Raw genomic sequence first — 13,617 nt, forward strand, 5'->3', positions numbered from 1 at the left:
TCTGAGCCTACATATTATGATTAATATTAATATCTGCAAGCCTAGGCATTCCACAGCACAAGTCAGTCTTACCGTCTGGCAGGGTATAAGGAAGCCTGTCTTCTTCTGCTTCTGTGTGTTGTGAAGTGTACCCATCGCCGCTGTGCCATTTGGGAGCCAGGACTAGCCAGCCCTCAGCAAAACTGGGAAGTAAATGAGGTTTGTCTCTGGCCAACTCTCCACCCTCGACCGCGGGATGGTTTCTCTTGCTCCCACCCCATGGTCCTGTCTGCCGAGTTACCCATCGGACCACCCTGCTAAGACCTGGCAGCCCTAGGTTCTAGAGCTTAGCTTCTCCTCTTCCACCTCATTCTTCCAGGCGTTGCATTCTGCCGATAGCCTACATAGTACCATTCATTTAAAGTATCACCTGTTTCCTGACAAACTGACCTGGTGTGCTGGAAAACCCTCTCTTCTGTGATTCGCCAAGATTTACTATTGTTCCACAAGCAATCTCTGCTCAATTTGAAAAGGGCTCATTCTGAAAATGACAGCTAAGTTAACCTGGTGGCTGTGTTTTAAATGGGTCCTCCTGAGACCAAGAGCACAATGTCTTTATCCGGTGGAATGTCACTCGTTGCCGAGTTTTCTCACAAGTGAGGAAGCAATTTTGGGGCAAGGGTTCTCACATAGGCGAGTGCCTTCTCTGCCTGCCAGGCTCTGACGTAAAGCTTCTCTTATACCTCCTTGGCATGTTTGTATGTAAATATTGGCGCGCTGTTATTGTAAATCCTTTACAAATAAGCAAAGCCTGGTGGGAAGGGAAGAGGCTTTGACAGCAAACCCAGCAGGGACTCCTTGTTTCGGCCACGCACCAGGGAGTGGCTTGGCCAAGCTGTCCCACAAACGTACACCATCTATTAAGAAGTCTATCCCATATCAAGTGCTTAGCTGTTATTAATTTTATAGTAAGTTTGTTTTATTCCCAAGGACATATCATTCAAAGGGACTATTCTAAGTGACAAAATGGCTGATTCTGGCCTGTTAAGTCCAGAGAAATACTCTGTTTGTGTTTTGTGAGGAGGGGAAAAAAAAGCACCAGTGATCACTGTTCATATTAGTTGGGTATTTTTGAAAGTTCTAATAAGAGGAAACTGTTTAGACATTTATTTTTTATGCAGCAAATATGGGCTGAGGGCCGATTATGTGCCAGGCACTGCCAGGGGCAGGTACTGACATAGGAATATGAACTTTTCCTCTACTGGGTAGCTTTCAACCAGTGTTTAGTGCCCCAGGGGACATTTGGCAATGTCTGGAGACATTCCTGATTCTCACGACTGGCTTTGCTAATGGCATCTCGCAGAGACCAGGGATGCTGCTGAATATCCTCCAACGACAAGGACAGGTCACCACCACAAAGAGTTATCTGGTCCCAAGGTCAACAAGGCCAAGGTTGAGAAAACTTGCAACAGACAACAGGGGGCCCCTGGAGGGTTTTGAGCAGGGAAGTATCAAAAAAATTTTGGTGCTGGTGACCTCATATACCTGAGAGGAAGTTAGCTACTACAAGAAGACGTCGCCTCATGCAATGGGGAGATTCCCAAAAAGCTATGTGGCACTCAGTGTCTTAGAAATTAAACCATATTTTAAATGCACTAGAACAGCTGCTGAATAGACAGAGTTGGTGGGCGGTCAGCGGTACCGCAGTTGAGGCAGACACCAGCCCCCTGCAGCTTCTGCTCAGGAAAACCCAGAGTCACGTGACACAGACTGAGTGATTCCACTGTGCTACTTGTCTCAGCTCTTAAAAGGTTCACTTCAAGGTCAGTATTTCATCTGATCTTGCAAGGAGGAAAAGTCCCAGGTTTAACCTAATTTCTCACATGTGTTCAATGTCACATGATTCTGGGAAACGCAATAGATTATAGGAAAAACCCTTGGCTGACATCAGGGCACCAAGGGCTACTGACCACAGACAAGCTGCCTGCCCTCCAGCCCCTCAGGTGCCTCTGTAAGAAAGCTGGTACTAGGTGACTCCCCAAATCCAGTGCCTTGTAGCTGGACGTGATCTTAGCCACCTCCTGCTCCTCCTCTACGTACATAGAGCAGCTAAGAAAAAAATTGCCTTCAACCCAAGGAGTCCTTTTCAAATCAAAGTAAAAGAATATACTTCTCGTTTGTAACAAACAATAAACATGACAAACTGAAGTGATTTGGTTTTAGTCTAGAGCGGTGATTCTCTACCAGGGTCACTGTGCCCGCAGGGGCACCTTTGGCAATGTCTGCAGACATTGGTGACGGTTCCAGCTGAGGAGTGCTACCGGCATTGGTGGAGAGAGGCCAGGAGGTTGCTAAACATCCTCCAGTGCGCGAAGGTTTACCCATGTTCATAGCGCCAAGTCTGAAAATCCCTGATGTATACTGATAAGAAAAAGCAAAATTTCTCAACTGTAGCACATCACACGTAGCAATTTCTGCTTCTTACAATCTGGAACCTGGTTGAGCTGATTAGACAGTAGGGCAGTGTCCGCATTGACCCATGAAAACATACTTGTTATGAAACCACCAGGGAATACTGCCTTCCAGATTCAGCAAATGTGAGACAAATAACATCCGGCTCCTTTAGAAAGACGCAAGTCAGGGGATACTCGCTAAACGCCTGAGCTTTCTCTTAACAATTCTTCTTGCTCTTGTTTTTATGAAATGGCCATTCCTGGGCTATTTGTCAAACATACCTTATCTCCTGCAATATCATCTTTTTCTGTTTGGTGTGGTTTTTGAATTCCAGGCAGACCGTGCTTAGTATAATAGTCTTGGACAGACATTCTTCCTGTCTGGGGTAGTTTCTTCCTGTCTGGGGTATTTTTGTTACTGCCCTAAAGTTTGTAAAATATTCTTTTTTCGGAAAAGATAGTCTTGAAAATCAATACACTTCAGAGAATGGAAAAAGCTGATGAGTGACTTTTCCAGATATATGGGGGTATTTCACTGGGGGGAGCTGACCTAATAACTCAACCCAAAGTAAAATGGGCTCAGAGAGAGTAGCCTCGCATTTACAGGTAGCCTACTGTCTAGAGTTTGTCCTTGTGGACCCAAAAGAAAATTGAGCAATATGTCATCCATGAAAATAAACAGTGGCCCATCACAAGAAGGAAATTAGGCAGCGGGCCTAAAATAATGTTTAACTAACTTTATGCTCCCCTCTGTCACCATTTTGTTGGATTTCTGTGAGAATGTGTATTTGTGGGGACACTCAGAGTTATTTGCTATTCAGATATGTATGTCTGCCTTCAATTAATTGTTTGGCTGGAGAAATAAGCTCAAAGGCAGTGGGAATGCACGGATGAAAAAAGATGTTGGTAAGTATGGGTGGGGCTAATAAGCATTAAATGCAATTTTGATGCGTTTATTTTTTTTAAATAGTGGCAAAAAGTGACATTTTAGAAAATCCATGAGTAGCTTATCCTGCATTTCCAGAGCATTCGATAGACCAGATTCTATTTGGTCAATGTGTAGTAAACATTGTAGCTCTTCTCCTAATTTCTAAATATTGAATTTTCATATTTACCCCAAGGTATGGAGATATTTTCCATGTGATTTCATTATCCACTAGAGATGTTCCAGAGCAGAATTTAGTCACTTCTTTTTTTGCATAACCTACAAAAAAAGAATGGCATTAAAAAACCAAGCCCACCTTCATTGGCTTTTGGCTGTGCTCTTTCCTCTTCTTGGAATGTTCTTCCCAAGGACTCTGCCTCCCCAGTGAATACCATCATTTCCCCACCAGCTCAATTTTTCCCAGTGTGAACTCCTACTCATCCTTCAAAACCCAGTTCAAATATCACTTTTCCCAGACTACTCAGGAAGAATTTCTTATTCTCACCACAATGCTGCCATAGGCTAATTATTTACATTGCCTATTTATTCTTGTAGATGAGATCCTTGAGTGCAGGGAGGTCTGTGCTCCTCTGATCTATTTGACCGTGTATGTTTAAGGACTAGTACAATACCAGGTTGAAACTAGGCAATCAGCATGTAAGGGTTGAATAAATGAGTGAATGATGAATGAGTGGGTGGATAGGTGGGTGAAATATGAAATAATTTGTCTCTCTGACATCCTTCCCCCACTAATGTGTAATGCCATTTCTGAGATATACCAAGCCTCCATATATGTGTGACTTGATTTCTGACCTTTCCACTCTGACACACTGGTCTGTTTGTCCTGCGTGGTCTTTTACGTTTTTGTAACTATAGAAGTCTTGATATATGATTGGATGTGTTTTCCTACATTTCTTCTACTTATTCAGAGTTGTTGTGGCTATTCTTTTCAGCTTGATTCTTCAATATAGATTTTAGGATCATCTTGTCAAGTTCTGTGAAAGGCACCATGGAGATTTTTATTAAATTTGCACTGGATTTATAGATTCATTGGGAGGATAACACATATTTGTAATACTGGGTATGCCATACATGAACATAGAATATCTCCTTATTTATGTCCTTAATGTCTTTTATTTAATTATTTTCTAATTGTTTTAGATTTTTGCTCCTCTTGTGGAGTCTTTCATCTTTATTACTTAATAAAATGAGTTATTATGTATAGCGATGCTACTGATTTCTTCATTTTGCTCTTTTATTAAGCAAACTTGATGGCCTTGGTTCTTCTCCATCATATATTGTATTTCTTGGTCTTGTTTTATTATTTTGGCTAAACTCTGCGGAATAATGCTCATGAGAAGCATTTGTAGCAGGTAGCCTTATCTTTTTGCTGACTTTAAAGGAAATTATTCTAATGTTTCATCATTAAATATTATGTTTATTATGTATGTAACAGAGATACCCTTAATCAACTATTTTTAGGATCGTTCCCCCTACTCCTAGTATGTTAAGTGCTACTATTATAAATGAATGTTGAATTTTATTGACTGTTTGTATTCTAATTTTTGAAATGATTGTGTGTTTTCTCTCATTTTGTTATTGTGGTGAATTCTAGCAATATGTTTCCTACTTTAAATCCCTGAGAGAAACCCTCCTTGATCTGGACATTTTTTAAATAGAATGCTACGTTCAGTAGGATCCTTTTTTTTTTTTTTTTTTTTTTTTAAAGGATTTTTGCACTTATGTTCATAATTGAAATTGACCTATAATTTTACTTTCATGTACTGTTCTTGTATGGTTTTTGAGTCAAGATTATATTAGCTTCATAAAGCAAATTGTGGAGTTTTTCTTCTCCCTACTCCCACCCTCCACCCCCGCTCTGGAGCAGTCTGGCTAGATATAATTTGTTTCTTACAAATTTGTTTCTTACAGATTTTATTAAAACTTAATAAAATCATTTGAGATCACTGACTATTTGAGGGTAGATGTTTTGCTACAGATTCAATTATTTAATGGATATAATTGAATTTAGTGTTTCTATATTTTTGAGTCATTTTTGATCATTTATATCCTTTAAGAAAATTATCCATTTCATGTAACCTTTAATTTTATGCATATAAAATTAGTATTCTCAAGGTTTTTGTTTTATATCTTTATTGCATCTGTGTTTATGTCCTTTCTTTCACCATTTGTGCTTTTTCTCTTGATTAGTCTTGCTCAAGGTTTGCCTATTTTATAAATCTTATTTGAAATCACCTTTTAGTTTTTTGATCCTTTCTATTTTATCTTTTCTTTCTATTTTATTACATTCTGCAATAATTTTTTGTTTGTTTTACTGTTATTTTTCTAGCTTCCTAAACTGTATGCTTAGCTTATTAATTTTCAACCTTTATTTTCTGATCTATGCATTTAAAGCTTTTATTCCCCACAAGAATTTTCTTTGTTCTTTCAATTCTAAATGTTTTGCAATTTATATTAATATTTCTGTTTTGCTAAATTTTAAAAATTATTTTAAAATTTCAAACATATAGGAGTTTGGCTATGTATTTGTATTGATTTTTAATTTTATTGCATTGTTGGAATATATGGTCTATATAGTATCAGTTCTTTTGTATATGTTGAGGCTTGGTTTATGGTTTGTGTAAATGTTCCACATGTTATTTCTTTAAAGTGTGTGTTCTTGGAATTGTTAGGTTGAGGTCTCTTATATTCAGGACGTTAACTTTATCTATTAGATCGGTTAATTTCTGTAAATAGATCTTAAAAGCATGATTATGGATTTGTCAGTTTCTCCTTGTAATTCTTTCCATTTTTGCTTTATATTTTTTAAGACTGTATTTCATGTCCATGAAAGCTCAGGATTATTATACTTTATAGTAAAATTAAATCTCAATTGTATAATGACCATCTTTATCACTAGCAGTGAAAATATATATTTTATATTAGTATATTTATTTTGGGTTTCTGTTGGCTAGAATTTGCTGGGTATGTCTTTTTCTAGCTCTTCTAACATTTCTATTTCATTGTGTTTTGAGTGTATGTCTTACAAAGTTTTTCTAAATATCTGAAATTTTCTGTCTTTTATTGTTAGAGTCATTTATATTTATTGTGCTTAGACATGTATGAGGATTTTTCTCCTTTCTTTCTCTATTTACTATGCTTTTTTATTGCTTTGCTTTTCTCCTTTCTTGCTTTTTATTGGATTAATCAGATCTTTATTTCATTTCCCTTATGAATTTTTTAAAATTTATGGATTCCATCCCACTCTTTTTGTGTGTACTCAAAGTTTTAGTACATGCATATTTGACTTAAAAATCCTCCTCAGCTAATTAGTAACTCTACTTACATGCCCCAAATTATAAAGACCTTAGAATGTAATTCTTTTAAGCCCCTCCAATTTTCCATGTCATTTTTTTTACTGTCTTTAAGTCCCCTGGAATTTGTCATCTCATTGTTTTTTTAAACAGACAGAGCTTGATTAGACTGACCCATGTTTACTAGTTTTCTTGTTTACCATGGCTTCTAAATCCTGTTCTTTCCCACTACATTCAATATGCTTCCTCCAGAAGTATATTATTCTCTAGTATTATTTTTTTTTTGAGGATCTGTGAGTGGAAACTGTTAGAGTTTGTTTGAAAATATCTTTCTTTCACTCTTTCTCTTGAATGCTAATTAGCTAGGGATTGAAGTTAGGTTGGCACTAATTTTCTCTGAGCAATTTGATGAAATAATTCCATATCTCCTAGTCTCTTTTGGTTGAGAAGAATTCTATTTTCATCCTAAATGGTGTCCTTTTGCAGGTAACCTGTTTTGGGGGGTTTTGTTTGTCTTTTGGTATTCTGCAGTTTCATTATAACCTTAATAGATATAGATTATTTTATATTTATCATGCTTAAGACTCATTTAGCTTTTCTTTATCTGAAGATTTTGTGTCTTTTACTAATTCTGGAAAGATCTCAACTGTTTCTTTTTGAACCATGCTTTCGCATATGCCCTAAACCCTATCACCTCTCAGTTTTTCATGATCACCACTCCATTGCTTCTCTCTCTTCTGCATCTCCAGTCTCTTCTACCTATTGTAATAATCCCTTCCACAAGTCAACATGCCCTAATGTCTCCCATCTGTTATTTTTTTTTAAAGTCCTTCCTTGACCCCATATGTCCCCGGAGTCAGTATCTCATTGCCGTGCCGGGCATCATACCAAGCTTCTTGATGAATTTATGTACACATTTCTCCACTTCCATAGTTCCCATTTATTCCTCCATTCACTTGAGTGTGACTTCTGCATTCACTGATCCAAAGTGACCACTCTTGCCAAGATTGCTAATAACTTCCATATGTCTGAACCAATGTTCAGTCCTCATTTGACTGGACGTCTTTCCAGCATTCAACATGGCAGACCACTCCTTCCCCAAAACTCTTCACCTCTTGGCTTCTGAGACATTTTGTTCTCTTAGTTCTCTCCAAATGTTGGATCACTGATGGCTTGGGATTGGGCTGTTTTCTTCACTTTCCTAGGTGTATTCCTAGTAGTTTTTATCCATTCACACAACTTTAAAGATGGCCAAATGTATACCTCCTGCCTTCACTCCTCGTCTGAGCTATTGAATTATGTGTGAATTCCTGCTTGGCTCTCACACTTGGAATATTAGTGGCATTTAACCTTAAACTGTGCAAAGCTGAGTTCTTGAATTTTCTTCTCCCCAAAAGAGTGTCTTTCCTATTTCTGCAAATGATAGCACCATCCACCTTGTTTCTAAAGCTAGAATCTAGGAGTAATTCTTGAGTCCTCTCTTCTTGAAAGACCCACATTTATTCTGTGATCAAGTCCTGTAAATTCTGTCTTCAAAATATATCTTAAATTCATCCACTTCCCACCTCTACCTCCAGCATCCTGATCTTGGCCTCTGTCATTTCTTAGCTAGAAACTACCACCGAGCCCTCTGAATCTATTTCACTATTAACACTCTCCCAACTATTTCAACACAGAGGTCAAAATATCATTTTGCAAAAATCATCTTCCTACTTGAAGTCCTGCAAGAACTTCCTTCTGGAACGAGATTAAAACCAAACCCACACTTATTAATAACTCCTTCAAAGCCCTCTCCTACCTTCAGCCTCATCCCAAATCCTCTCCCCGCACGCTGGTGTTCTGGCCACCCTAGCCTACTAGTTCCTCAGTCACACCAAGCTCTTTGGCTCCTTCAGGGCCTCCATAGATTTCCTCTGCCTTTCACACTTCCTTCCTCTCTCCACACAGGACTGGCTCCTTCTTTTCCTTCAGGCAACTTGAGGTCACCTTCCAAGAGAGGCCTTCCTGACCATCCTAGATAGCAGTGAGGACTCTCTTAAGTCTCTCCAGTAGCAGCCTCATGTTTCTTGTTTATAGCCCTTTTCACAACTCTTTTTCTAGTACCATTTTATATATTATTTAATTGATGTGCCATTTCAGTAGTATATTAACAATAGATGTTGTTGCCATAGTTAACCAGTAGTCTCTTTAGAGCATCTCTAGTAAAATACTAAGAAACCTTCGATTTTTTTCAATTTAGGAAATGTTCAACTTTCAACAGGACACTTTACTGAGGAATTTTTTTTAATACCACGTTCAATCTGAGTGGGCCTCTAAGTGAATCATGACACTTTGGCTCCGTGAGAATGGACGTGCTCCCTTGGATGGAGTCTCTGCATTCCTACAAGGAGAGCTTTGTCATGTCTCAGTGTCATTTCCCTACAGCATGATTCTCCATTTTAGTAAAAGCAATTCTGAGATTTTTTTCATCGATTTTCAAAGCAGAAATAGTATAATGAACAGTCTGCATGTGATCAGCTGAAAGACCATTATAATTTCGATTTATTACATAGAAACCATGGTGATAAGATGCTATTTTGCATTTATTAGCTTGCTTATTTTCCCTGCCTTTACAAATCTGTGAGTTCCATTAAGAGGGGATGAGGTCTGTTTTGTTTGTCACTTTATAAATACCCAGTCACTAGCATGTATGAATAAATAAAGATCTCAAAGTGATATTGTTTTTTTTAAGTAGAGCTTTGATGAGTAGCTTCCTAAATTGTGAGCAGAGCTGTCATTCTGATTTTTTTTGTTGTTGTTGTTGTTAAATAAAAGTAGTACGCAGGCCTCCCAACAAAAAAAGTTAATTTTTTTTAAAAAATAGTATTGTCTGCATTTCTTTTATTTGTTAACTGAGGTTTAAAACTTTGAACTTCCTTATATACTGTCTTAGAATATTTTAATTTTGTAAAAATTCAAAACCTTTCCACACAGATTTGTATGCTTCCACTTAGACTGCCTGTGGTGGTTTTTGGCTTACCATGGCCACAGATGCTTTCAAGGAATTTACTCACTCTGTGCCTTGAAACTCAGTGGTGCTAAAGAACATGTATTTTTGTCTTATTTTGTTTTGTTTAAAATTATGACTTAATAAATGATCCTGTCCTAAGAGGACCTGTGCCTAAATAATAGCGATAAGACCATCCTTACTTGATGATTTTCAAAATACTTAACAACTGGCTGGGGCACCAACCAATAAGACTGTTACCTCAGCCAACCAGAAGCAACTTTCAGCTTATGCATCCACAGGCCACCTCAGGACTGGCTGAAGACAGACCCTGCCTCTGGGGAAGGCAGTTCTGTAGACCCCGTGGGTACCCTTCATTTTCAGCCAGCTCCCTCACTTTTTTAATGCCTTTTTTGGGAGGGGTTCAAAGCCTTGGAACCTTTTAATTATCCCACAATTATGTCTTATATATACCTGCCTGGATAGTCTACAGATGGGGCAACTTTGGTCAAAAGGACACAGTAATTGAGTTCTGCCTTCCAGAACTTGCTGAGCTAAATGCAGGTTATGGTGACCGGCTAGGGCTATCCTGGGTTTGTGCACACAGTGCCTTCTTTGGGATGGTGAGAGTCTGTCTCATTCTTTAGCACTGGCCTGGCCCTATAATTTTACTGTTTCTCCACACTCCTTTCGGACCCTGGCCCTGGGCGTGGTAGAGGAGCGGAGGATTTTTCAAAGATCAAAGCACATCTCCGTTTTCTCCCGGTCTGTTTGCAACTCCGCCTCACAGGAAAAAAAGGCCAAGTGAGGCATGCTCACTCCCACTGAGGACTTTGGGTCTTGACTTCATGTGTTTGTTGCATGTCCGAGACCACCTGCCTGCAAATGACTGCATTTTCTGACACTTGTCTTCGTTTTGGATCGCAGGTCCACACCTTCAGAGGCCCTCACTGGTGCGAATACTGTGCCAACTTCATGTGGGGGCTCATCGCCCAGGGGGTCCGATGCTCAGGTAGACGCATCCTTTATCCTTTTCCATTTCTATAAAGTGCCACCATGTTGAGCTGGAGGGCATCTCTCCAGAGCTGGAAAATAGGCTCAGATTAGCTCAAAAGTCTAGTTTTCATCAAGGTTCGAGGCATCTCAGGGCTTAATGGGGAGATTGGTCTAGGTGTTTGCTAGAATGAGAAGGAATATCTCATGTTTATGCCAGAAAAGGAAACAAATCCAAGCTAGTACATTTCTTTTGGCACCAGCTGCCACCCAAAACAGGCAGTAGTCCTTAAAAGGAAATTAATTCCAATGGAATTGCGTAGATTTTTTTTTTAAAAAAAGCCACATTCCTTTGCCATGCCCACTCTACTACAAAAGGCATGGCATAAAGATAATACTGCTGCTGAACACTGACCACATACCTGGCACTGAACTAAGTACTTCCTATTTATCATGCCATTCAGCTTCACCAACAGATGTAATTATTCTCCCCATTACACAGATGAAGAAACTGAGGCTTACAGATACTTGTTAATGGCCTTTGGCCACATAATCAGTGGTGGAACATTGATTCGACCCCACAGAGCCCATGCTTAATATTTTTCTGCCATCAAATAACAATGAAATTACACACCTCGATTTGATATCACATATTTTCAAAGCACTTTGAAACCCTAGGTGTTTTTCCACCTAGAACTGGACGCACACACCCACTGCGAACAGCACACAACACATCTGATTAAGATACGTCTAACAAAAATAGCAAAGAATTGCCAAATTAATATGTAACTGGGCTTCCTAATACGTCTTGCCATGCTTTTTCTGGCGAGCAGTTCTGGCTGGAAGCAAGAACAGCCTCCTGTGATTTACTGATTGGTTTTCCACCAACACCATGACTGATTTTTTTTCCTTGCTAGGGTATGATTTAAAAACATAATTCTGATGAAGCATTTACAATAAAATAAGCTAATGATAATGCATTACAATGATCTATTTCCTCTTCCTGCCCATTTTGGTTCCCAGGATCATGGCACACTTAAATCCTTTCCCTGCTTGGAAGGGGCTAGTGTAGCTTCTGTGTAGATACAGCAATCACCGGTGCTGATATATGGATGGTTCAAGTAGGTCTTCATGTATATGGGTTAACCATATATGGCCCATGCAAGATCAATGAGTAAGCAGTAAGCATAGGCTTGAAACAGTCTTTCCAGAAATGTTCCAGATACCTGGATTAGCACAAAAGACATACTCACCAGGAGTTACAAAGTATCTCACAGCTCAACCTCTGAGCAGTGGTAGAATATCTGAATTACTCCATGGTCATTAATTCAGCCTGCCCCAATTATACCTACCAAAAATATCCCTAATTGCTGGTATTATCCAATTTCAGCAAGAAATTTGTCCAAAGTCAATATTATGAGAACAGAACTCTGGGATTCGGATTAGCTATGAACAGCACTTTCTCGGAGATAAAAGGGTTTTGGGGTTCTTTTCTGTTTCTTTTTTAAATAAAGCATATTCTAAGGCTATAATGTTAGTATTCTCCAATGGCCACCGTTCAGTCTCATATTTCCTCTAAGCAGCAGGAAAACTTAAAACTGACCATTAAAGGTTAGAAAAAACAATCATTGCCTCTCAAATCTCCATGTTTTACATATTTTAAATATTTTTAAATGAGCTACACTTTATTTATAGCTTATGGAATTGTATTAGTTTGCAAAAACTGAGTATCTTTATATTTGTTATAAAACATCTTAATTTTAACAAAATAGTAGTATGCAATTCTACATAAACACATTGTTGCTTAGATCTTAAAATGAAGTTTATAAGCATATTAAAAATGGAATTATCGTATAATCCAGCAATTCTGTTTCTGGGTATATACCCCCAAAGAACTGAAAGCAGGCACTCAAATGGATATAAGCATACCCTTGTTTAGAGCAACATTATTTACCATTAGTCAAAAGGTAGGAGAGGCCCAAGCATCCATCAGTGGATGAATAAACAAAATGTGGAATGGATAAACAAAATGTGGAATGGATAAACAAAATGTGGTAGGCACATACAATGGGACATTACAGGAAATCCTGTCATAAGTCACAATATGAATGAAGTAAGGACATTATGCTACGTGACATAAGCCAGTTACAAAGGATAAATACTATATGATTCCACTTACACGAGGTATCTAAAGTAGTCAAACGCACAGAAATAGGAAGTAGAATCGTGGTTGCCAGGGGCTAGGGGGAGGAGGGTCTGGAGAGTTATTGTTTCATGGGTACAGAATTTCCATTTTGGAAGATGAAAAAAGTTCTGGAGATGGATGGTGGCGATAGTTGCACACATTGTAAAGATACTCAGTGCCACTGAACTGTACACTTAAAAATGGTTAAAATGGTGAATTTTATGCCAGGTATATTTTACCACAAGTTTTCAAAATTGTTTTAAATGAAGTTTGTAAAAATATCATAAAAATTTCTAATGAAATAACTTAAGAATAATTAAGCAGGTATCCTTATATTTTCTATCACCATATTTGCCATTTTTTTTAATGAATTCTCACGTAGTGTCCACCACACGTCAGATTTTACTTGTATTAACTTATTTGCTCCTCATGATAACCCTAGGAGTAGGTGCCATAATTATCCTCATTTCAGGAAAGAGGATCCAAACAAGAAAACCATCGCATTTGGTTTAGTTCAGTTGGTCAAAATTTATATTCACTAAATAGATCTGTCAAAATATTATTGAAGTTTACTTGAGCTTTGTTGAATTTCCCATGTTGATAAAGCTGAGTTAAAACTGGTTTTTTGGGTTTTTTTTGGAAGATGGGTACACAGAACACCGCCAGTAAACATTACATGAAAATCATCCTATGATTTCCAAAAATCATTTTTTGATAATTTCACAAAACTTTAGATCATCTCAAATCCTTGGTGTGGTTCAGTGCTTTTCCATAAAGTAGCT

At 38.2% G+C, this 13,617-nt stretch overlaps 1 protein-coding gene across 2 annotated transcripts in view; it reads left to right on the plus strand.

Annotated features, from left to right (window-relative positions):
- CHN2 (chimerin 2) overlaps positions 1-13,617 on the plus strand; it is a 267,473-nt gene that overhangs the window by 240,528 nt on the left and 13,328 nt on the right. For both annotated transcript variants that reach the window (XM_019726170.2, XM_019726171.2), the window contains one exon: positions 10,585-10,669. In XM_019726170.2, the coding sequence (XP_019581729.2) occupies positions 10,585-10,669 (85 nt within the window). The remainder of the gene's footprint in view (positions 1-10,584; positions 10,670-13,617) is intronic.

Source organism: Rhinolophus sinicus, linkage group LG09, assembly GCF_036562045.2.
Source record: "Rhinolophus sinicus isolate RSC01 linkage group LG09, ASM3656204v1, whole genome shotgun sequence".
In the NCBI taxonomy this organism is placed as follows: Eukaryota; Metazoa; Chordata; class Mammalia; order Chiroptera; family Rhinolophidae; genus Rhinolophus; species Rhinolophus sinicus.